General features: G+C 36.3%; 1 protein-coding gene across 1 annotated transcript; it reads right to left on the bottom strand.

Moving 5' to 3' along the window:
• Nucleotides 1–772: 772 nt before the first annotated feature.
• LOC138711598 (facilitated trehalose transporter Tret1-like) lies at nucleotides 773–25,886 on the bottom strand. Its single transcript, XM_069842742.1, has 6 exons — nucleotides 25,697–25,886; nucleotides 19,985–20,057; nucleotides 13,150–13,285; nucleotides 10,782–10,990; nucleotides 7,685–7,957; nucleotides 773–1,863 (listed from the first exon to the last, which is right to left on the bottom strand). Exons 2-6 carry the CDS (start codon nucleotides 20,036–20,038, stop codon nucleotides 985–987), a joined length of 1,551 nt encoding a protein of 516 aa, XP_069698843.1. The 5' UTR covers nucleotides 20,039–20,057; nucleotides 25,697–25,886; the 3' UTR covers nucleotides 773–984.
• Nucleotides 25,887–25,889: the final 3 nt, after the last annotated feature.

Consider the following 25,889-nt stretch of genomic DNA (forward strand, 5'->3'; position numbering starts at 1 on the left):
CTTGCACACTCTTGTCATCACTTACATTTTACCTTCACTGTTTTCACACTCAGCTGATTCAGATAATATATCATTTTATTCGGTTTTACTATTCCGTAGCATGTCATCCAATGACACATTGAATTCCAATGTTTTAAACTTAATAACTTCCTCGTTGATAAACCTCATGCTTGGATTATTCAGTCACATATTGTCGGTATACAAGGCTTCTAACTGTTTCTAACTGTACTTTCAGTGGAGCTAGAGAGAGAAAAATAGAAAGAGAAAGCACAAATTAGATCAGATACAGATCTATTGTTAGGAGATCGTTCACTAGTAGCTTTCACACTCGGATATGTACGGGATGCAATACAAATACCATAGAAAATATTCCTTCACAAACTTGTTGAAAGAAATTCCTGTGCCCTTTGAGGGAAGGGAAATATTCGATATATACTTATTCTCACTTCTTATACTTACTTTCTCATTCAGGAGTGGGCTAGTTTATCTTTAATTGTATTTATTAATTTGTATTAATTTCAAACTTACTAGCAATGATAATAAATAAATACAATAAATAAAATAAATGAAATTTCAAAAATTTTAATAACTCTTCGGAGGGGAATTGGGCGAAGGGTTTAATGCGATAAAGTAACTTACGCTGTGGTGTCTATGTTGGTTGTGGCGCCACTGGATTTGAAAATTCCTGAGGGAATTATGAAACACTCGGTATGTATTGTCTTCTGGGGCTCAAGGGTTATCAACAAGATATTTTAACATTTTAATTCTTTATTCCACATTCACATAGTGATACAGGTAAGACTTGGAAATTTTAATAAAATATTCCAAAATAAATCAATCAGTGATAACTGCGTTTCATATAATTGCCATTCCATAGAAAATGTTATTATAAAGCCTTAATTAATCGTGACTTGAGTGAGTTCATTCACAGTTGTTCCAAGAATTATTGAAAATAAAGTGTATCACTTTTCATATTTTCGAATTTCAACATCCAGTTTCTGAGAGCTCTCTTTCTCTCAGCTTCAAATAAACGGTGTTGTTTCTCTCTAACTTGTCTGGAGTATTCTGTGGACTTATCAACTGCTGTTGAAGTGACTCTCGGTTTCTGAATACCTTCGGTCTCATTTGCCATAGGATGTTATGTCCTTGGAAGTATTCTTCTATTTGAATAAGTGTATGATTATGAGTCTCTGGTACGAAGAGGAACACGAAGAGAGCAAATAACAGGCAGAAGGAACCAAATAACCAGAACATTCCGTGAATTCCCATTGTCTTCCACATCAAGGGATAACTCTTTAGTATACTTCCCAAAACTACTTCATTGATAGCATATATAACTCCACAAGCCAGGCCTCGTATTTTGGACGGCAGCAACTCACCAATGAGAATAGTTGGTATTGTAAATATTCCAATAGAACTCAAAGCAATGTACACGAATATTAATGACAGTAACAGCCAACTCTGTGCACGTTCTGACATAAGTTTGCTTGTTGCGTTCATTGCAATCGCACTTCCTAAGGACAACAAACAGATACTACTGACAATGGCAGTACTTAGTATGATAGTACGTCTTTTAACTCCAATGGAAACCCAGGCCATTACAATGAGTACAGCAATACGAAGAAAGCCAGCAATATTGGTGACAGCGTACTCATCCAGAAGGTCTTGACTACCATGCCGGGCTCGGGAAATGATGTCAACCGAGTAGAATACGAACATATGAGTACCACAGAAAACTTGTAGCATGATTAGTATGAAGGAGATAACGAACGATTTTATGACTTGAGGTCGAAGAAACATCTTGAACAGGACATTACCATCTTTCTGGCAACGAGTTATCATGGTTTCCAGTTCTTGTCGTGCCTGAAAAAGATTAAAAAATACAGAATAAAACTAAACAAATTAGTATGTGTGAGACATAATACTTAACACAGAATAATTCTTCTCTGGTTCTCAGCCATGTGTGTTGGATTGTTACTTCCAAACTTTCGATGACTAGCTCTGCAATCTTCTTCAAGGATTGAAGTGCTGTGGTGTATAAGCGGACAGCCTTTCCGGTGATGGCGGTCAAGACTAGGTACTGGTGATGACAACTGACTCTCTCGGCACTTCAATCCCTGAAGAAGATGGCAGAACTAGTCATTGAAAACCTAGAAACAACAATCCAACTCACTTGTGTGTGAACCCAAGAAGAATTATTCCATATACAACTCTGGAAAAGTTTCAAGTCCTACAAAATCTTCAGAAATTTGCAGCAGGAATGTTTGACTGGTGGTTGCTAAAAAAATGATATTTCGCTGAGATCGTCGGAAGTTTGTGCAATGTAACTTTCAGAGAATGTTTTTACATTTACCCTATTCTGTTGGTGCTTGCTCCATGAATTTCTCAGAATGCAACTTCGAGTTATTAATATATGGAGGTTGCAACAAAAGGTGTGTCAAAAAAAAAAAAACAGAAAAAAAGTAATTTCAAAGGGAGACAATCATGGCGCTCACAAGTCTTTATTGGTTTTGTTAGGACAACCTCAAGGTTAAAGGTTGGTAGATAAAGCCAGTCATTCATTTTAAGATAGGTAGCCTATACTGAAAAAGAACTTATTGCAGCAAAAAGTGAATTATAGAAACATAGTAAAATATCTTCACACCAATATATAAGTTACAAGGTATTAGATATAATTGAACATAATACGAGTTTTAATTTTTCAAGTGTAAGGAGAGGATTTTTCTCTGTTCCACTCATCTTTCATCGTATGATGACTCAAAATTTCTCCACGGAAATATCATATGTACTTCGGTTCATCATATTAATATATGATATGCGAAAAATAATCACTTAATGATTTAAAGACGGCGCTTATTCCGTCGGATCTCGGCCACTTAGTCGCTCATAACGAGTGCACCTCTGCACATATATGGACATTGTGCCTTCGTCATACATCTCTGACGCAGTGCATGAAAGTAGGCCACTAGAGGGAACCCAAGAGATGGAACTTAAACTGAGAGGATTGGATCCGACATCGGGATGGGAATCCGGTGTGGCGTAGTGGATAGAGCATCAGTACGTAGAGCTGAAAACCCGAGTTCATATCCCGGTGCCGGAGAGAATTTTTCTCTGTTCCACTCATCTTTCATCATACGAGCTATTTTGTTCATTCGGGTTATTAATTTAAATTTTCTGACATTAAATTACACAAAATAAACAACAGTTACTTCCCTATACGAAGTTTACGTAGGTCATTTTTGCAAGGTACACGGTGAAAGGTAGTTGAACTTAACCTACCCTCTTCAAGTCGCTGACCGCATGGGATGTGGGGTTCCACTTATGCGGCGTTGAGACATCTTGCAATTGCGTCAGCGCTTTCGAAACACTTATAATTATCTCACTATCCTTAAGTAATATAATTTGTTTTATTTGACAAAACTTACTGCAAATAATGAGATCTATGGCTCCTGTCAATTAATGTACTTCCTTACTTTCCACTCTGTATAGCTAAATTTTTATTGTAAAAGTATTCAGCTCCAAGAAATGTTCATATTACAAATATCTCATTATAGCTGTAGGATATTTCAGATTGTAATCAATCAGAAAATTTAAAGATAATGAATGAATGAATAAATGAATGAATGAATGATTTAATTTAAAAGGACGAGAAAAAAGGACGAGAAAACGTGTCATTGCAAGAGAAATTGGTACTGTGAGTAAGTGTCTAAGTGAGCTCCAGGCTTTTAGACCATTTGCCTCACCCCAGTTTTTGCCATTTTATAAGAAAAATTGTACATAATCTAGTAGCTACCACATGAGTTGGAGAGAGGAAGGACTACAGAACAGCGACAGGGTAGCATTCCCGTAGATGTTAAAAATCAGAGAGAGTGGGGTGAGGGAACGCCGCAGTCCTCGCAACAGAAGGAATGCGAGTCCTTGCGCTGTGCTAGTGACACTCGATAAGCTCCCCCTGGAGTACCGAGGACGACATGAGGAAGCCAAGGCTCTGATTTCAGAAGGCATTAATTTGAGAAATACTGAAATTATTGTTTGGAGAGGGAAATGTAGATCCGTGGTTCATTTCTTTTAGGCTTATCAGATATTTGTGTTAGTGTCTTATGAAACCACGAAACAACGCAGGTAAAATGGTTTGTCTCAAGTTCGGAGACTATCCAACTCTATGTGAGATGGTTATAATAAAATGAAGCTCAAACGATCGTGAGACCTTGATGTGGGGAAGGGTATGCGCAGCTCTTACCAAGGAAGAAAAGGAAAGTGTGTCCCCCTGACTTATACTGTTTTCGCTGTAAGAAAAATCCTATTGTAAATATAAGCACGTTGCTGTCATACCCGTGATTGGCTCCCAGTCGAAACACATGACGCAGGAAAATATAGTTCGTATTTGGAAACCACAATCTTATATTATTTGAAAATAAGAAATTGTATTCTAGTTGTTAAATACAATGAAACATTTAACTTCACTAATTGTAAAACGCTATGTAAAAGAAAAAGTACCTTTATATTTTGGTATGTACTATGAACGCGGATGAATACCAACGGTAATACAGAGGTAGTCTATTCTTGTAACAAGCTGGCGTCACTTGTGCTCGTAGTTGTTCACATAAACACGTGGTACTGAAGTATGGCTTCTGTATCCTCAACTGTCCATTGTGAAGACATAAGATTTAAAAATAATTTAATTGAAGTAATTATAAAGTAAATGTTTCCTAAGCAAACGAATGCATAGTAGTGAGGTTAGGCCTACTTGACGAGTAACGGGAAATGTTTAACATGAAACAGAATGTACAACAGTAGGCGGGAATACGTACTGAGAATCTATGGCGCCAAACAGCGGCCAATGAAACCTCACTTCAGTCACGTGCTATTGTTTACATTAGGATTTTTCTTACAGCGAAAAGATTACAGAGATTGGTTGGGAGTGGGATATGCTCGCCATTCTCATTCTGAAGATGTCGTATGAAGATTCTTAATGTAATTATATAGGCAAATCTAGGACGTAGGAAGATTCACAATGTAACACAGGGCTGCGCAGCAAGAGCAGATTCTACTCTCTTACGGGGAGCCATATGATTTCTCTTCGTCCCCTTTCTTCCTCGCCGAACACCGCGCAGCGTTGATTCAGTGACTGATGAATATTAAGCGTCCCCGTTTAGAGTCTGGATCCGCTCTCAACGCCCAGCTCTGACGTAACATATCATCAAATGTATAGTTCTAGTCTTTTTATATTTGGTATTTCACAAAAATTGTTATATCTAACTAACGTAAGATTTCTTTTCTATTTCAGGTAAATACTGCAGATACTTCGAGAATCGTGAGTTTGAAAATATTGAGTTTAAACTTGTTTACATTATGTATTGCCAGAGATTATTTCAAATAGATACTCTTGCTCACTCATAAAGTTACATCTTGATTCGTAATGTTAAGAAACTAAACATATCATAATTTATTTTCCTGTGGAGGAATGAAATATTAAGAACTTGATTATTAAAACAAAATTGACATTCAACATGACATAGAACACAGGAAGGAGAAATTGATAGTAACAACTTTATGGAGCACTGCTAGGTGAATCCAACAAGAATACTTTACCGATAATGCTGTTAAACTTTCTTTAATAGGATGGCACATTGTAACAGTCTAATGTACAAAAAGAAACCAGTAAGACTTTCTTAAAACATACAGTTTTATCCCATATTTATCTCTGTTTTGTCTTCCGACAGAAGGCAGTGTCGTTAGCAATAGTACTATGGCTGTTCTCAACATAGTCCTAACGGGACCCATTATGAACACACAGACAAATCTTTAAAACATTTCTGATATTCAAACTGCGGAAGAACAAAAATTCGAACCATAATTTCATGTAGATTTTACAGCGTTATAAGGAATATTTTAATGAGGGAGTCATAAATAAGCCATAAGTTTCAGTTACGTAGTATTTTATGTGAAAAAATTAATTACCTTATATGAGTAATTCTCGAATTTTGTAGCAATTCCTGCCCATGGCAAATATCGCTACTATGCCTATGTTTCATATTAACTATATAAATTAAATTTTAAAATAATCAGTAGAGCACAAAGAACAATTGAGAAAACACTTTAATTGTGCTTCAAAGTATTATATATTTAAATTATTTCCATAATCTAGTTAAAGTACTTGTAAATATAAATTGTCCACGATCGAAATGATATCACTTTATAGTTTCACAGATAGTGGGAAGATTCAGATGTTCTTGTTCGAAAACTCCTACTAAATTAATACCAAACCTAGGCATTTTACATGCTCACTCTATGAAACTTGAACTGAGAAAGTAATTTTCAAATGAGTCGTAGAATATTGATGTCCTTGGTGTTAACTAATATGTGATAATATTTATATAGGGTCTTTCGTAAGTAACGAGTCTATCGAAAAATTAACTATTTTGGATAATTTTTTGAAATGATGTTCATCCTCACGAAAAAGAACCCTTCCCAGTGCCGTACACCTCCTCTCCTCGCCGCCAGAGCTATTAAACCAAAGAACAGTTTCAATTGTTGACAAATTTTGGTGTACAATTTTCAAAATGTCCTCCGTTCTGCTGAATGCACAAATGTAAGCGACGTATCAAGTCTTCATGGACTCTGGTGAGCATGTTAGGCGTAACCATTTGTATAATACGTTCAGTAAGTTCCAGCAATTCAGGAATGGTGCGTGGGTTAGTCGCATAGAGACGATCCTTTATTAATCCCCAGAAAAAGAGGTCCAGGAGAGTCAAATCAGGTGATCGCGGAGGCCAAAAGTTGGACATTTGCGACCGATCCACCTGCCTGGAAACACTTCGTCTACGGAATAAATGCTTAATTTGAGCGACATTGTTTCGAAGTTCAAACCAGGCAGCAATTTTTCTCTTCTGCAGTAACTTTAAGAGGCTGCGTGACATTTCATCATATCAGTCTATGACAACAATGTGTATAGGCATGGCCATGTGCTTTTATCCTTGGCGTATAGAAGGCCATGCTCCAAGTCATTTCAAGTTGACATCAAATGCACATTAAACATGGATAAGTAACGATTTATCCCATGTGTTTATGTACGAGACCATTATTTTTAAAGTTCAATATAACCTAATTCTACACTTCAGAAAAATCGCTGGCATGAGGGAAAATGATGAAAATGTTCTGCAGGATACAGTTAGGGCAAAAATGCACATACATCTTATATCATAATCACTCATGAAGTACGGCACAATATACTCTTAGGAGTTAGGAGGATAAGGAAAGTAAACGGAGCGTGACTGAGTTAATACTACAAAACTAAAAGAATATAGACAAAGTAGGTAGTATTTCTATAATAACCAAAGGGAATAGACGGGAGTATAATGCTATAAAGTACGTATATATGAAGTGTTCAGAGCAATTGTGGGCCAAGCGCCATATATACCTAAAATCGTAGAAAGCAAGGGTTAAAATTGAGTACCATAATTCAATGAAACACAAAGCAAGTAATATGAAGTAGGCCTATGTATATTAAAACTAAGTGATATGTCAATCTTCATTGAACTATGGTATTCACTCGACTTTAACCCTTGCTTTTTCCGTTTTTAATAAATAGCGCTTGGTCCACTATGGCTCTGAACCCTTAATATATAATGAAAAGATACTTAACTTACTAGAATTATGGAATGAAAATTTTCATATAATTCACCTGAATCTTTTGGTTCTTGCCCCATGCTTTTTCCAACACGCAACTCGCCATGTGTGTCTTTCCGTTTCTGACAAGCCATATGGGACTCTCTGGCACCACCCAGGTCGCGAGAAATCCGGCAATGGAGAAGAATGTGGCTACAACTGTAGAAATCCGCCACTCCAAGACTGTGCCTAGCCCAGTTATGATTAAGATGCCAATCACGTAGGTTAGAGACATATGCAGGGACAGGATTCCACGCAGGCGTGCATCTGAGTGTTCATCCATAAGTATCTGTTAGAGAAAATATGTTTCAAGTGCAGCATATTATCTTCCTGAAAATATTCGTGAAAATGTTTTACTGTACTACATTATGCAAACAAAACTTGATGAATTATTATGAGTAAAGGATTTTGACGTTGTCAAACACAGATAATATATTACCTACATTTGGCCCGTAAAAATTTATATGGAATTTTGAGGTCTTTATACAGGGTGTACGTGATATAGCTGTATAGATTTGAATAGCTTATTTCTTGGATAGAGTAAAACAAAAGAATTCAAATAATACATTAGTCCCAAATGAATGATTTTCTTAGAAAAAATAATTTTTACTTAGATCTTAACATTGTTTTACTCGATAAGTACTATCCGTACTATTCTGAAGTTACTCTTATCAGTAGTGAAATTTATAAGGGATGCAGTTTTTCAATAAATTGGACGATTTCCTTGCAAATTGAATAAAAACATTAACACGTATTGTTATTTCCTCTGATTAGGAAGTCTGACAATCCTACTGGTGTGCCTAAGGGATGGAACTCTGCTGCTCAGACCAAATGCATGTGTGTTTTCGTATGTGAGACTGACGACGCGTAGTTGCCAAACTACTCAGACCAACCAAATTTTCTAATTAACCATGCACTTAATTACAAAACGTGTGATAGTGTTTTTTATATTTATTTTAATAATAGTGCAATGCCTCCTTTCAATTTGCACAATTATATCACATCCATCCTGCACAGGGAGAAAAGAAAAATCACCGTTTGATTTTTACTGGTAATATGTCTGCAAATCTCTTGTTCAACAAGCCAATGCTTATGCGATACTATGCAAACAATTTTGCAGACAGTGTCTTTGAATATACCTAATTTCTTGCGACATAGCATCTTTCAGTAGTAATGAAAATTCAATTAGACCGTCTCTGCTTATCTGTATTACAATTATAATTTATTGATGTCTTACATTAACGTTTTCGCTACCTCAGTGTACCATCTTCAGATGTATTTATGATACTAAATTTAAATTTAAACCTGGCCGGTAGGTACATATGTTGTGGTCTTAGGATAGTGTGTGTTTAAATTTAAACCTGGCCGGTAGGTACATATGTTGTGGTCTTAGGATAGTGTGTGTTAAATTTAAACCTGGCCGGTAGGTACATATGTTGCGGTCTTAGGATAGTGTTAAGTATTTAGATAACGTCATAGAACAATGACCACAAGTTTGTTAATTGATCTTAATTGATTGTTTTAACAATCGATAATATATAAGTGTTTTATGGTCCATGTAATCACTGTAAACATATATGGGTATAGTATGTATATTCAAATTAAATTTTCATTACTTATTAGTCAGCTTATCGGAACAATCAATACAAGATGAAACTATCTTTCAGTAGGGTTATTGGGTGTGCCACGAAAACACATTCTTCAACCGAATAACCATCTACCAAACACTATATATCCTTATAGGAGTCTGATCCGTCCCAAGAAGATGACGTCAGAATAGTGTGATTAACTCATTGCCGTTGCTAAAGAAGTGACGTTAGATGTTGAATGTTACGTAACGTTTTATCAATTTGACCCTCGAGGATAAGCAACTTCCGTTGAAAGGGGTTTACGAAGCAGTTTTTACAAAATGAATCTATGTTCAATCCCTCATCTCCACATCCCTATTTTGGATTGCCTATGGAACTACTTCATGAAGAAAGAAACTGTGGGAGACAATAGTTAGAGGACTTCAGTGCCACAGCAGAATAGTTACAGAGCGTTAATTTGAATATTAGAGGAAGTGTTACAAATCTGGAAAACCATTTTGTTTTTGTTTTTGAACCTACATGTTCTGAATACTGAACGTAAAGTATCGTCCTGTTTATTGCTGAATGTCCCTGTGAATGATACACCGGACTTGGAAGTTTGTAAGATGTTATAAAATGTTTGAAAAAATAATTTCCTCAAAACCTAACATATTTCTTCATAAAAAGTGGAGGCACAAATATGAAGTACTATTAACAAGTTACAAGATAAACAAAATTGCAAAGTCAAAATGGCCTCTACTAAGAAAATCATAGAATGAGGTTTCAGCATCTTTATCAGAAGGTGTTTTCCCAACCGTAATACTGAATCCAGATGAATCGTCTCTCACGACTTTTCTCAAACTTGTTTTAAGGTCTTGCGTTGTCTTTTCATTTAACTGTTTTCTAAGTGAGGTTTCCCCCCTCCCACAGGTGCTAACACTAGTAACGAAACAGGAAACCAGGGAAAACTAATAATACTAGTATTTCATATTTGTGACACGTTGCTGTTCTAAGTCATAATCTCAAAACATATCAGAATTTAAAAACGAAATCAATGAAACAGATATTGCTATAAACATAGATTGTTTCTCTTTAAGAATATATATTTTTTATTTTATTGGGTTATTTTACGACGCTGTATCAACATCTAGGTTATTTAGCGTCTCAATGAAATGAAGGTGATATTGCCGGTGAAATGAGTCCGGGGTCCAGCACCGAAATTTACCCAGCATTTGCTCGTTTTGGGTTGAGGGAAAACCCCGGAAAAACCTAAACAAGGTAACTTATCCCGACCGGGATTCGAACCCGGACCACCTGGTTTCACGGCCAAACACACTGACAGTTACTCCACAGGTGTGGACAAGAATATATGTATATATATATATATATATATAATTAATATTTCTAACATTGAGGAATAACAAGGTAAATTCAAGAGAAGAATTTACTGCCAAAATTTTCACAGTATTATTGTCTTTGAAAATAACATAGCAAATATTAGAACTTTTTTTACTGAGCACTGGTCGGTTTCCCACGTATACTTACAAATACGGTGTCTACAATCATTCCCCTGGCTATGCCCAATATGAATCTTGCTGCTATGACCATCTGGTGCGACTGAGCTGTAGCCAACAGTATCCAGCCCAAGATGTAGGATAGTTGTGAAAGACGTAACGTCATTCTGCGACCTAATCGGTCTGTTAAGCTTCCTCCGATGATATTTCCCAACGGCATACCCATGCTATAAATACTGGCTGTAATAAAAACGTATTTAATTTAATTAGTATCCCTTATATTCACATGCTGCTTAAAAGTAGGACGCTTTTTAATTAAGAAAAAATTTTGTTAAAATGTATTCAGAAAACTGAAGAGCAAGTTTCGTTTGCGTACATAAAATCTAGTTAACAAATATTTCATACCGGGTGTTTCACTCGCTCTTAGAATCTGATTTCCCTTATAACTTCAAACTACTGGACACAATTCAGTGACATTTCATACGGACATACTTTGGTATAGGCTATGAGAAGCATGGAAGGACACGAGTGCCGATGGTGTTATGTAGGCTGCAACAGCACGTGTCCACTGCCCGCACGTACCAGAGATCTGGGTCGATAAAGGAGTGTCAAAGACAATTTATTGCGCAGTTTGAGGCTCAAAAACTACTATTGAAGTCCCCCATTTAGTGTCTTATAAAGAAACTGGAAGCCATGGGAACAATGTTGGATATCTACGAAGAAGAACGTCCGAAACTGCTTGAAGCAACGTCGCAGGAAGTGAAAAACTGCTCGTGTACTCAGAGAAATCATCGCTGGAACTATCGTAGGAGTTTTGGGGGTTTCTGTGAGCTGAAAAAACGCAAAGCGTTATTCCATCTTGAAGGAAGCACATCAATCTCCAGAATACCTATATTTGGGCTAGTGATAATTCTCACACCATGCATGAGACATCTCTTCATGATGAAGAAATTGGAGATGGTGTGCTCTGTCGCGAAGCCGCATTGCCCCCAGCTTCCTTCAGTAAATACTTCAATCTACATGGAAAACTTTCATGCGTTTGTGAATCAGTTGGACTGCGAGGAACTACTGTCGATTTCTAGCAGTACTCAAATATAAAATCGGCTTAAATTTTTTCTTTCTTTGAAGACCGTGTCATTTCTACGGTCGGCTGATCTTACCCCACAGGATTTGTTTCCATATGGAATAACAAGGCACGCAATGTTATGGAATTGCAAGAAAACATCCTGTGAGAATATTATATTGTACCTCCCGATGTGTTTGAATAGCCTCCGTAATGTGGAGAAGCGTGAGTAGGCATGTCTTGATGCTAATGTCGTTCACTATCAACATTTTCCATGCTTCTCATACACCAAGACCTTTTCGTATCAAATTTCAGTCAGTTACTTCCATTACTTACAAATTCATAGGAAAAATCTAGAGCTAAGATCGAGTGGAACAGCACCGTATTGTTGTTTAGAAATTAGCATCTCTCTATGTCATTATATTTCAACATGACCTAAAGAGTCATTAAGTGTCCCTTTTGGCGTGCCTTAAATTGCTGTACAATAATTGGTTTTCTCTTTTCTATTTCTTTGTTTCTTAGAAAAGTAGCATTCTGTATGATAGAGAATCAGTAACGCTTCTGGAGAGTTTCAACATCGTTTCTGTCTCTCTTAGCCTATAGTATTCTGTCTATTACACAATGTTTTGGATGCTGCAATAGTATTACTAACACCCTGCTCCTGAACTACTGTGCTTTCAGACAATTTTCATAACAAAGACATTGATAGTAAGAAAAAAGAGGAAACGAACGGCTATTACCACGTTCCTTAACGAACGAAAATGAACTTAAATATGCATTTTCATTGAATTCAATCACCATGACCTGTAACGGTTCTCTTGTAAGTCTAAATATTTTACGTTCATAACATTCATAATATTCTGACCTAAATCCTAAAAATTGGTACTGATTTGATTGAAATTTCGTCTCACATGTTCGCCATCGCTCTTTGTTATGTAATAGCATTCATTATTTCATTACTTATAGGCTAGAAGGCATGTAAATGTAAGGAAACGTACTTTGAGGGTGTTAAAAAATTAATTCAATGTTTAGTTTGAAATAACAGGTAACTTTACCGTTTTAAACGTTTCTGAAATGTCCGTATAGAACTTCCAAATCTCTTGGTATATCTTTAGATGTCGGTGATGTGACAGGATGTTATAATTAAAGCAAGAACAGACGCTCGTATACGGCAAACTACAAACATTGATTCCAAATCTTGTCTGATACGATTGATGTGTTGGAGCTAAGTGTAGAAATCAGTATAACGCATGGGCTATATGCACCATCCACTTCCACTCTGACTGCCACTGCCGATCAAGATATACCCCGAGATGTGTTGTTTTTGACGTCTTACCTATCCAAGAGCCGATATCGTCGTCGATGGGTATGGTGCTATCATTCTGGTGCAGTCTGGGTATTAGCACCGCTGAGTGGCCCGTACTCAGACCGCAGTTAATTCCACCCAATGCACACACACATGCGACGATCAACTAGAAAGCACAGAGTCTTTTGCATAGACAAAATATATTTTCATTAGAAATTTATGTCTGAATGTCAGTTGAATTCATGTACAGTCACCGATTCGGATGTAGAGTATGAACATTGAGTGCCTTTACACAAGGAGTTTGTATGGGACATTATTTATGACCAGGCAGTGAAACTTAGTACCCAATGAGAGATTGCTCTCTCTCAGGTGGTTTCAGGTTACCTGTGGTCTACAGTCCCTCTGCTGTGTACAGTAGAAGGCTCCGTTGAATTACTGTATCTTAGTTGTTCCGGAGACTGTGTTACTCACCGTAGTTGTTTGCTGTTTACTTGCTTTGTGTTGCAGTCGACGAGTAACTTACATTATGTTCTAGAGCCTACAAAATTTCGCATAAATCTCGAAAATTATCGTGACTATTACACTTTTACTACGTCATACTACTTTTGACCAATAAAACCGTACGAAAGGACGTATTTCAACCAATCATGGCTGCTTATCGCACAATTTTATCGCGTCCCTAGCATTTGTTTATTTTTATCAATACCCTAGCATTTGTTTCTTTGTTTGCCAACATTTCAAACTGCATTGGTGTGGAGGTCAAAAAAAAAAAATGAACAGGCAAACCACTCCAGTCTATACACAGCACTTTAAAAAATGACTCGCATTGGCATTCAAGAATAAGAATTAATATAGATCACTGGTCATAGCAACGCATCTTCCCTGAAATCCTATTTACAAATAAATGAAGAGCACCATTCGGAAATCCTGAATACGTTGAGGAATACACCATATACAGCAACGAGTTCCACTTCTTTTACGCACACGTCCAATATAACATCAACTGAACCACCAACCACTAAAACATTCAGATTTGAAAATTGTACTTTCAAATTGTTCCTTTTAAAATTATTCATGTTTATTTTTTATTTCATCATTCTTAATTAAAACTTTTCTCATTTCATCACTCCTAATTATAACTTTTCAAACACTTGTTTATTATATTTAGGTTATGTTATAGCTTTTGATGTGTGATATTATGGATAGTCACGTATCAGAGATTGTTTAATGCTAAGATTTATTGAAAATCATCTGTCAAGTGAGGTTGATTACTGGGATCCGGATAATTGAAGTGGAATGCAACTGTTTTAATAAAAATGAAACTGAATCAACAAAGCCTTCTTGACTAGTAACTTCCACAGTGTTCAATGAAGATTCTATAGTTGACACAACTGATAACAAGAAAACAGCTTATCATAACACACTATTGTCATCTAGCGGAATACAGTGTTACAATAATACATTTGAAGACAGTTCAGTATTTTCGTAAGTCAATATTTTATTGTATTAGAGTACTTCCTTACTTCTAATCTTTATATACTATTGTTCTAATCGTGTAATAGTCACTTAAATCCCACTCGAGTTTTGATTTTCTCTAGATAAATCAAAACCTCTAGTGAGATTACTGTTAAGTAACCTTGTATTACGTATTAGACGTCAAAATAATGATAAAAAAGATTTCATACAGTAATTTACTCTACATTTAAAATTAAATACAACTTTACAACACTAATATATATATATATATATATATTTCTATTATGTAACATGTGCTATTTCTATTTGTGGAGCGAAATCATAGCAGAAGTCACTCTTATTATTTTCTTTCAATCTGCACCTAGGGTCATTAACAATTAAATTGTAATTTGAGAAAAATCTCCCTTGCGTCAACAGATGCACAAGGAACCTAGACACATTTCAACACAGCAGATGTAAATTTCAACATGAAATCTCGTAGTGTCTGTGTCTCAATCACGCCAGCTTTAACATTGGAAGTGTTGTATGGTTGTTTCGAAACTAGTTATTTCAAAGTAAGAAAGGTTACACTGCAATGAATAATTTTCACAACCATGAAGTAACTTACTTTTTTTTAACCGTTTCTGTGAGTGCATTGGCATTATCAACATATTTATCTGCACAATATTTTCTGGATTGAATAATTCATTTAAATTAACTCATATTTTCCAATTTTCTGAATCGCTAGTTTACTGATACTTGAATTATTCTTATATGTCAGTCTTTAAGTCCAAATTCTAGTGGTTCATTAATTTGCCTAGCGAATCTCCTACAATACCAGGAATTGCTATATTCATTCAAAACTTCAGGTCATTATTCGAAAATCTGTGGTCTCTACCTATCCCTCTTCACTGCTGACCTTGACTACTCGCGCAAGTAAACAAACCCGTATCTATAGTAAGGGAACAGCAAACCAGTTTCTTCGGGCAATAAGTTTCGCTGCCTGTTTATGAAAAAAAAAAAGAGTTTCATATCATTTTGATTTATAATTTTAAGTATGTAATGTGTGTCGTAACAGCTCAAGAAAAGCTAAGGCAGACCAGCTGACTGCTGGCTTCACATTCACATACCTCAGCAGAGGTGAACGATCATCCAACTAGTAACTACGAGGTTAACGTTTGGTCATCATGATAATCATTCCAGCCATTATAGCTGGTTTTTGAAATCGAAATTCGCTATCACGCGTAGAGCTTACCAAATTCATGACGATGTTGGGTGAACACCTGTCCCACACATTGGCCGACATTTCACGAGAAAATTCCTTTCCCATGAGGTCTCTAACCAACGCGCATTCCTCGACACGAATCTACCCATGATGCCTTAAGCTACGACGCTACGGGGGTGGGACAGGTTTGTAATAAAATTAGATATGGGGGTCTAAAGCACAAGTGGTGAAAGTGCAATTTTCAAAATATTTGAGTTAAACATAGGAAACTAATGCTGAACATCCCCTTTATTCAATGCACAAAGGCTATATGCGTTACTCAAACAGGTGCCCCATTATAGAAGTGTAAAGACAAACTACTTCACCAGTCAGTTCATCGGTTTGGAGCACAATAAACAAGTCCTCTGATGCTGTTGAAACATTTCGGTAGAGAGCATCCTTTACTGCTTCCCAAAGAAAAAAAATCTAGTGGCGTAATGTGAGTAGAACGAGCTGGCTAACTAACTTATTATTGAATTGAATTGAAAGAGGTGAATTGGGAGGAAAAATTTAAAAGGTACGCAAACGCGTCCTTGCAAGGGGTTCGGTGCTGCAAGAAACTAAATATTCGAGCTCCAAGCCTCTTGGCCACTAGTCTCACTCCGGGTTACGCTGCTCCACTGAAGGTGCTCTAGAATATTTTGAAGGGGAAAACCGAAAATGGACGTAACCTCTTAGGTACCACATACGCGAGGGGGACGGAAATGTGGTCAAAATGATCACGGGACGGGGCGAGGAGGAGATGGCTGGTGTAAATCTGCACATTGAAATGAACTGTGTCGTTTCGCAGTGCAGGAGGAGTCGAGAAGACTCTGTCGTCCGTTGTTCGATGACATGGCAGGTGAAGATCGCCAGGAGAGACGCCGTGAATTCTGAATCCGCAAATTGAAAGGTTCCCTGTCCTTTCGCATTGCGACTACATGAGTGACGTTAGATATGTATTTCATAATTTTATAGACTCTGAAGTAGGGCATTAATTTGATTGTTAGAAAAAAGGGGAACTTACGGGGAAGAGCATATAGGTCCGTGGCCCATTTCTCTTGGGACTCATCCCGACATTTGTCTTAACGCCTTAGGAAAACCACGGAAATACCTTAGGCAGGATGAGTTGTCTCAATATAAGAGATTAGCCAATTTGGCTTTTAGGTAATAGGTCGATTGATTTATGAATTTATGATAGATGTAATTATTAATTAATTTAGAGTAAGTAAAGGGGTCATGGGGATATGAATGCAGGTCCGTGGGCCATTTCTTTTAGGGCTCATCCCGACATTTGTGGCTTAGGAAAACCACGGAAAAGCCTTAGGCAGGATAGTACTTATTATTATTATTCTTTTCCTGTTATTTATACTCGCTTTAACATCCCTGGTCATTTCGCGAGTCAATATTTTTTTTGGGAGGGGGGGTGAAATCCTAAGGAATGTGCACTATTTTTGAGTATTGGTTCTATTGTTGTGAACTAGATGGCGTCAATAGAAGTATTACTGGTTTGTTATGAATATGATTTTGGTGATGAATGAAGCCGGTGATATTCAGTGAAGTTGTTGCCCGCATTTCCTGGCATTTGTTTAACGGTTGAGGGAAAACCCTGAGAAACCTCAACCAGGAAATTTAACCCCACCAGGAATCGAACCCGGGCCCTCTGCGAAGGAGACCAGCACGCTAACTCCTACACCACAGAGATGGTCACTGACTGATTTATCACGTCCAATCCGCTTAGTACGTTATTTTCGGTCCAGATCACGACGGACTCATAAGGCGTTATGTGCTGGCTATCTATCATGCTCCTACCACACAACCAACCATTCTAGTCCTCAAGGATACTAGTATGGCCTTCAAAGGATCGGGAAAAATGGTTCTTAAGAATCTGGAATATAATCCGCCATTTTAAGGTACCATTTATGAAACAAGGACCAATAATAATATTACGTATTACGTTTTTTAGATTTAATTTGAACTTATACACAATTTGCAAAGTAGTTTTGAAACAATAGTTTGGATAGTTGCAATGTCTTATTATAAGTTTATGTTTAATATCTAAATTTTAAAATATCTTCAAAATCTGCAGTGAACTGTTTCATAAGAGCAAAATTCAATACGTAAGCACACAACAGATATAATAGACCTTGGGTGCAATTTTCCATTGTTACTTAACTTCAATCTCATTTTTCTCAACATTAGGTTTATGTCATATATTTCTTGTGCCCTAGACCGCTCAGATATGATTTCAGGTACCGAAATAGTAATATCTTCATTGCTTTCTGATTTAGGAGATTGCAATAACAGTGGAGAAATAAAAACCGCGCAATAATTGGATCTTAAATGTCGCTCGAAGTAAGGGGACAATCTACTCAAGGAATTCGTTCAAGGTAATTTTCATGCAGAAACTACAGTAATATACGTACTGGATTATTTAGATTAAAGAGAACTGATAATATAGAGAGAATGACTGGTTGAAATTAATTTTAAGTTATTATTATTAGTCTCGAGAATGTACTTCTTCAGTGGACGCGCTTGAGCTAGTTCTCATACGACAGCATCTAGAACATGTTCGAAATTTCGTGACTCCCGAGCCAGCCTCTTAAAATACTTTGAATTCTTGTAACGTACAATATTTTATTTCATATTATGTCGAATTTCATTATTTTTTTTATAAATGAATATTAACATGTACGCGTTGAACAACCGGTAGAAAAGGACACCCCTGAAAATGTGCTCAAAATGAACTGGCCCATATGTATGGTTGAAGATGGGGAACGAGCTAAGCTCATTACGGGACTATGAATGCAGGAACAGTTGATAGATGGAAAATCATGGGGAGATATTTGGATACATATTTTGAGATTCGAAAAGAAGTTTCGGATAAATGTAATGAAGCATTGGGAGAATGATCCAAGGGGCTACAAATTTTGTAGAAGCTTTACTAGGAGAACAGATGCAGGTATGCACGACTTCCACGATCGATAGGAGTAATATTCCATGGATTTGTGTAATGGAAACTTGAACTGCACTATAAATATAAACATGGTGTAAATGTACGCATACGAGTAAATATTATTTACCAATACTAACTTTAGTTTTCTTTTAATTCATTATGTCTTATTTATTCTCTGTTTGAGTTTCTGGCTGATATTTGCATCTATTATCTCACTTGACGATATGTCAGAAGAACAATTGTTTGTATGCATCTGAATTCTGACAAGTGTAATATATAGCTAGTCGACGATGTATGCAATGGAGTGGGAAATGAACTGGCCACACTACTCCATTATCTCATGGCCTAGTTGCCTCATAAGTGGTGCCTTCTTGATATCACTTGTGAGGTTCAGACCTGTCTTCGGACAGTTGACTAAACAACAACAACATCAATGTCTTTGAAGGGTACAGAGAAAGAACGGAGTCACAATTCTCAAAAGGGTGACGACATCACCTAAGTCAGTATATTACTGCAAAATTTATGTGTTTTTCTTATCAAAACTGATAAAGGAGTATTATCACTACGGATACAATCATCCTTTCCTACATTTTCATTAGGAACAGCAATAAATTTTGCAGTAATATACTGAATTAGATGATGATATCACCCTTAAGAAAATTGTGATTCTGTTCGTTCTTTCTCTGTACCCTTAATTTGTTTCTCAATAATAATATTTATGTTATTGGCATGGTGTCATTTTTAAGGTCGATCATTGAACAATTGATAGAAAAAGACACACCTGAAATCTTCCGAGAGTGGAGTGGCCTTAATTGTCTGTATAATTTCTATTTAATACCGTCACTTGTTTAGTTTTGATGTTACTAATTAAATTTTCCATGATTTAATACATATGTTGGCGATAGTTGCATCGCTTTTGTGAATATTAAGTAACTTGTACTTTAATGTTGTGTTTGTCGGCCATCTTCTAAGACCTTAAAGTTGTGAAGTGGGACATAATATGAAATAAAAAGTATTTATATTGTTTCGATCTTAATAATTAACATGACGATCAGACTAACGAATACTGTGAATGGTTGAGCAAAGATTCGGTCATTCATAAGAGAAGGAAAGGAAGGAAGAAAGAAAAAATTAAATAATAACACTATTGAAATTCAGGAAAGCTTCAATATCCTTTCACAATATGATATGATTTTGTCTTGGGGATCTACCTGTGGAATTAAGAGCCGACGTGGCACGGTCTTGGATTTTTCCTCTTCAGCCATTGGTTCAGTTGGTGTTTCACTGGAAAGACAAACATTTTCTTACTTAGTGTATGACAAAAATCAGATCTCCCCATATAGATTGAATTATTGTAAACGAAATTATATAAGAAATTAAAACCCTTATTTAAACTTTTTTTGTTGAAAATAATAGAGCTTCTTACAATGGCTATTTTGTACAGTTGTCAAAAGAAAAAGTGGCCGCTCTCTAGAATCAAAGTTCCCTTTGGGTATCTTCGCTACAATTCGGAGACAGACGATGTTACATGTTGTTGGACCACGTTGCCTGATATCTACAGTTATAATTAAAATATTCTGTGTGTTACTTTATAGCGTAATGGTAGCGTTCCAGCCTGGTATTCGTGAGGTCCTGCGTTCAAACACAACCTAGTATTTTTTATGCTCTTTTTTGTTTTGTTTTTAAGAGAGAGAGAGACAAAATATACATAATTTAAGATTATTTTAGTCATTAACATCAGGTTAATGAATGTATTACGCCATGATATTATTTGACATTATTTATTGTGACATTATGGCTGCAAATGGAAAGAAAAAAGAAATTTTATTTTCAACAAAAATATCTTTCCTGGCATAAACAAAACAAACTTACTGCCGTCTGCCTTAGAACATTCAAACAATTAAGCGTTAAAAAAGCAAAACAAAAATCCACGATTCAATATTTATGTAGTCTACCTTCCCCACATCTCGATAACATCTTGGAGTCGAGTGGGCATGGAATCGACTAGTCTTTTCAAATCGCGACTATTCCCAGCCACGATATTCCAGGCATCCAGGACATATATACATAAATGGGCAGGTCTTTCCCTGCAAACCTAGCATTCTCCAATCTTTCATATTTTCTGCCTTCCTGTTAGTCTCTGCATATGATCTACATATCTTAATGCCGCCTATTATTTGATATCTTCTTCTACCCCGAACTCTTCTCCTGTTCACCATTCCTTCCAGTCCATCCTTCAGTAGGCAGTTTCTTCTCAACCAATGACCCAACCAATTCCCTTTTCTCTTGCTGATCAGTGTCAGCATCATTCTTTCTTCACCCACTTTCTCCAACACAACCTAATTTCTTATTCTGTCTCTCCACTTCACACTCTCCATTCTTCTTCACATTCACATTTCAAATGCTTCTATTCATATCTCTTCATTTCGTCGTAATGTCCATGTTTCTTCACCATACAATGCCACACTCCACACAAAGCACTTCACTAGTATCTTCCTTACTTCTTTTTCCGGAGGTCCTCAGAAGATTGTTGTTTTTCTATTAAAAGCTTCCTTTGCTCATGTTTCCAGTTTTTCTTGGAAAAGATAAATGCGGTAACTTCCCGTTGCTTTCCGCACACCACTGTCTCTTTTGCATCTTAATAGGTCCCAGTGGGTCCAAACGTGAAGGTAGGGAGAGTGGATTTGACTAATTGGGGCCTCCGGACATCACCATAATTCACTGCAAGGGATAAATATTAGTTCTATCAGGATTTTTGACCCGATGAGAGACCAGGAAATCCCAATTAGTCTTTGCCCGCCTCATCCTGGACGAGCTTTTGAAACCGTCAGAAAATCTTGGAGAGGAATTGGGCTAATTTTTCCGCAAATGTTGCTATACTTGCGCTCTAGTAGCTCATCGGAAGAACGTCGGAATAAAAATGTCAACGTGTCAGGTTCGATTATTTGTCACTCCTTTTATTTTATTATGTTTCAAGATATTACTCGTATAATGTAATAATATAATAAGAAAAACTAACACCAGTATTATGCAACTGTATTGCTCAAAACTAAATATTAAATTTATGTTATTTATATAGATAAAAACAATAACTGAATATAAATGATAACTTGAATATTATTTATATCGCTAAAGAACGATAATAGAATATAAATAACTTTAATATTATTAACACTAAAACGATATCAGAATATGAATGATAAATATCGGTTTGTTTAATTAATTGAAGATATTATATAATATATAATTAATTATTTAAATAAAATAACCTATTTATATCATAATAATTACTTATATAAAATACAGATTATTTATATCGCGAAAGAACAATAACAGAATAAGATAACTTCAATATTATTTATAACACTAAAGAACGAAAACATAATATAAATGATAACTTGAATATTATTTATATTGCCGAAGAAAGATAACAGAATATAAATAACGTGAATATTATTTACATCCTTAAAGAACGATAACAGAATACAAATTATAATTTGAATGTTATTTATATCGCTAAAAACTATAACAGAATACAAATGATAACTTGAATATTATTTATATCGTTCAAGAACGAAAAAAAGAATACAAATGATATATTGAATATTATTTATATCGCTAAAGAAACATAACAAGATATAAAATTTTTAAATTTGATTATGATTTATATCGCTAAAAGAACGATAACAAAATATAAATAACTTGAATATTATTTATAAAGCTAAAGAACGTTAACAGAATATAAATTATAATTCGGATATTATTTATATCGCTAAAGAACGATTAAAAATAAAATGAAAACTTGAACAAGACTCGAATTCTCAACCTTCGAGTCATTAAACGAGCACTCTACCGCTGGTCTACGAGACGCAGATATGGAATAATTCTATAGTTCCGGAACTGCTTCTACAAGCACATTCATCGTGTAACATCGCCGTGATCAGAGTAGACTTAGAAAATATTCGCTGTTCACGAGTGCGGCCACTTTTTTTTTTGACAGCTGCACAAAACTGTGCAAAATTACTTACATAATATATTTGCACAAACCATAAAACTTACGAGGCTATGTTGTGACAAACTCTAGCCTAAAATGGAAAAAGTTCCTGTTTCTCAAAGCAAATTTTTATTTATTCAACTACCGTTTAACTCAATACAATTAGCATAACGATCATGAAGCCTCTAAAAATTGTTAATCTTGGTCTGCAATTCACTCTTCCACAGTAGGCCTATTTATTCTTGCTTCATTTGAAGAAAACTGCTTTCTTTTCAATTAATATTTAGTTTCGAAAATAGATGATAGTGTTGGAGAGCTAAATCTAGCGAATTTCGGGAATGTCAATCACTCCAAAGCCAACTTAATCAATTTTCTGCAACGCAATCAGAACATGGCAGTGGGCGCATTGTTTTGCAAGAACTGCACACATTTGAAAATGTTACGACAAAATCTCTTCGCAATATTTTCCAGTCATAGTTATACGTAAGTCAAAGTAGTCCGTCATAATTATTCTATCCTTGACACAAAAACGTAATGCCGGACTTTTCCCGCCGATTTTTGAACGCGATGAGTGTTTGATCGGGGACAACCAGAGTGTGTGCATTGTGCATTCTTATGATTGTTATTTTTTCTGCATTATAATAATAATACTAATAATAATGTCTATCGCCCTAACACTGAAACTTGGCACTTTTCCAAACCCACATCCGCTGACATTAAGGTTTTTTGCGCACCAGGATTATCAGGCAATCTCACTCGTCCAGCCGACGCTAGAGAAGTGATATGGAATGATGAAGGAACGAAGAAATGTTGACACAATTGTGTAGATGCCTAATCTAACAGGGGGAAACGGTGAACCCCGGGATAAATCACAACTGCGACCGGCACAAGTGTCAGTACGAATTTTTCTTGAATTCAAACCCGGGCCTCCTGCGTGACGGGATGTGAAGGTCTGATCATTCGACTACCGGAGGAGTTGGATTAATGGTCAATCCAATATTTAGAAAGATACTCTTCAAAACGGTAGCTGGCAAATCGAATTGGAAATTGTTATTCTGATTCGTTTGTAATCAGCGTTCAGGAATTTGGAGATCCATTTAGCAGATAAATTTCTCATGCCTAAATCATCTTGTACGTTATGAAAGACACATTCATAGAAAAATTTTCAAACTCTCTGATATATATGTAAAGATCAATTTTTTGGTCCTACAGGATTATCTGTTATGGTTACCATTGGTTATTAATGGAGAAAAATTCGCTCCGTCGCTGGGGAACGAACCCGAGATACCCAGTTCGATCTGGTGCTGTGGACTGAGCCTCGGCCTGGCTCAGTGATTAATGAGCCCAGTGGGTAGAACTGGGGGTCCCGATTTCGATCCCCGGGGTCGGAGCTAATTTTTCTCCATTATTAATCTCTGATAGGCCTATATGTCGTGAGTCCAATTTGTCTATCGTCCTAAGTATGTCATAGGCTACAAGCCCTGATCTCTCTCTCACACACACAAACGCACGCACACACACACACACCAAATTGCCCGTTGTTCCCATGTTATGCAATGGAAACATAAAATAGGAACAATCACCACTCCTCAGTCGAAAAGGTATTTTTTGGTAACGACCGCTACATGAGAGTACAGTTGCTCCATGCAATTCCATAAAGCATACATGGGCACAATTTTCGGTTACGTGAGGAACTCGATTTGAAATAGTTTGTTTACTAGGAGAGGAGACTGCAGAGTAGGATGGGAAATATAAACTGCTGTGACCTGCGTCACCTTATCGTAATGGCTAAGGTGGTCAGTGGCGAATTATTAGGAAAGCGCTTGGTTAACGTGAGAGACTCGAAAACTGTTACTCAATTTGGCAAATTAATTTGGCAGCTTTAATCATAAACCTCTTTACCGTTTCTCCGTAGCTGAATTGATTTAAATCACAGGCGAGAAAAAGCGTAACTAGCCAATAATATTTCATCACGTTGTCTACGTTTATTTTCTTGAATATTCTGGCGTTTCTCAAGATTACGTCATAGATTTCCACGTTCTCGAACTGAAACAATTTCAGAAAATCATATTTCGTTTTCTACGCACATTTGATATTTTTTTATAAATTTCTTTTGGAAATAATACGTACAAACAAATTTAATTCCTCGTAGGCTACCTTTTAATGCAGCGTGTTTAAAGTATAATGTCGTATTTAGTATACTATGCAAATGTTAAGATCATAAATTTTCTTCGGAATAGTACAAAAAATAACATTTAATTTGTCTTACCTTCTAATTCAGCATGTTTGTAATGACATAAGGAGTAATGTCGTTGTATATTAAATTTATTAATGCCTAATAGGATTTTCGAGCATAACATACATCGTATGATTTCCCCTTCTATACAGTGAAAAAAAAAAAAACTCTTCCTCTCATTTCTCAGGAAATATCGTTTTCTAACGCGTACACACTGCTTTGTTAATGTCATTATGCCACCACTGATATTGCTTATGAAACTGATATAGAACCTGCCCACGCCTAGGAGCTACGTGAGGGAGAAACGGGGACTGTGAAGATGATGTCACTCAGAGCGATAAGCTCTGTGAAGGTCAGTGAGACACAAATTCTCAAGTGAGGCACGATGCCCATCTCTGCCATAAAGGATATAACTGGCTTCTTTTGCATTCGTTAGATGGCAGAAAAGTGATTGCCTTGGAAACCCATTAGGCTGATAAATTTGTTAAATGTGTTCAGGGCTATAAGTCACCTTTTCCTTCAAATGGTGACAGAAACAGCCCTCCGACACAACGCAGATCTTTTACGGATAGCAAAATACACCGAAGCAACCTATACGGCGGACGCACATTAGTTAAAGGAAATTAACTACTTATAAAAATTAATGAAATTTGCAATAGCAATAAATTATCGTCTTATTTCTGTAATACAGACCTGTTACAAGTACTGCAGTCCTTACAATTTTAAATTCCTATGCCAAGTCATACGTAAACCTGGTACTCCTTTCGCTCCTGACTCTGGTTAGATGTAAATATCTGTTACTCTTGAAACACGCGCCTGCAGCTCAAACAGAACCCTCACTTCAGTAATATCAGTAAAACTAATCTAATAAGCAAACTTTTCAAAC

Source organism: Periplaneta americana, chromosome 13 (genome assembly GCF_040183065.1).
Source record: "Periplaneta americana isolate PAMFEO1 chromosome 13, P.americana_PAMFEO1_priV1, whole genome shotgun sequence".
Classification (NCBI taxonomy): Eukaryota; Metazoa; Arthropoda; class Insecta; order Blattodea; family Blattidae; genus Periplaneta; species Periplaneta americana.

What these genes read in the sequence shown, in the direction of transcription:
- LOC138711598 (XM_069842742.1), bottom strand. Translation starts at nt 20,038, where the DNA reads ATGGCTGAAGAGGAAAAATCCAAGACCGTGCCACGTCGGCTCTTAATT. An exon ending in GTCGGCTCTTAATTCCACAG is followed by an intron (nt 13,286 to 19,984) that starts GTAGATCCCCAA and finishes TGTGCTTTCTAG; the next exon opens with TTGATCGTCGCATGTGTGTG. An exon ending in GCAAGAACCAAAAGATTCAG is followed by an intron (nt 1,864 to 7,684) that starts GTGAATTATATG and finishes AATCTTTTTCAG; the next exon opens with GCACGACAAGAACTGGAAAC.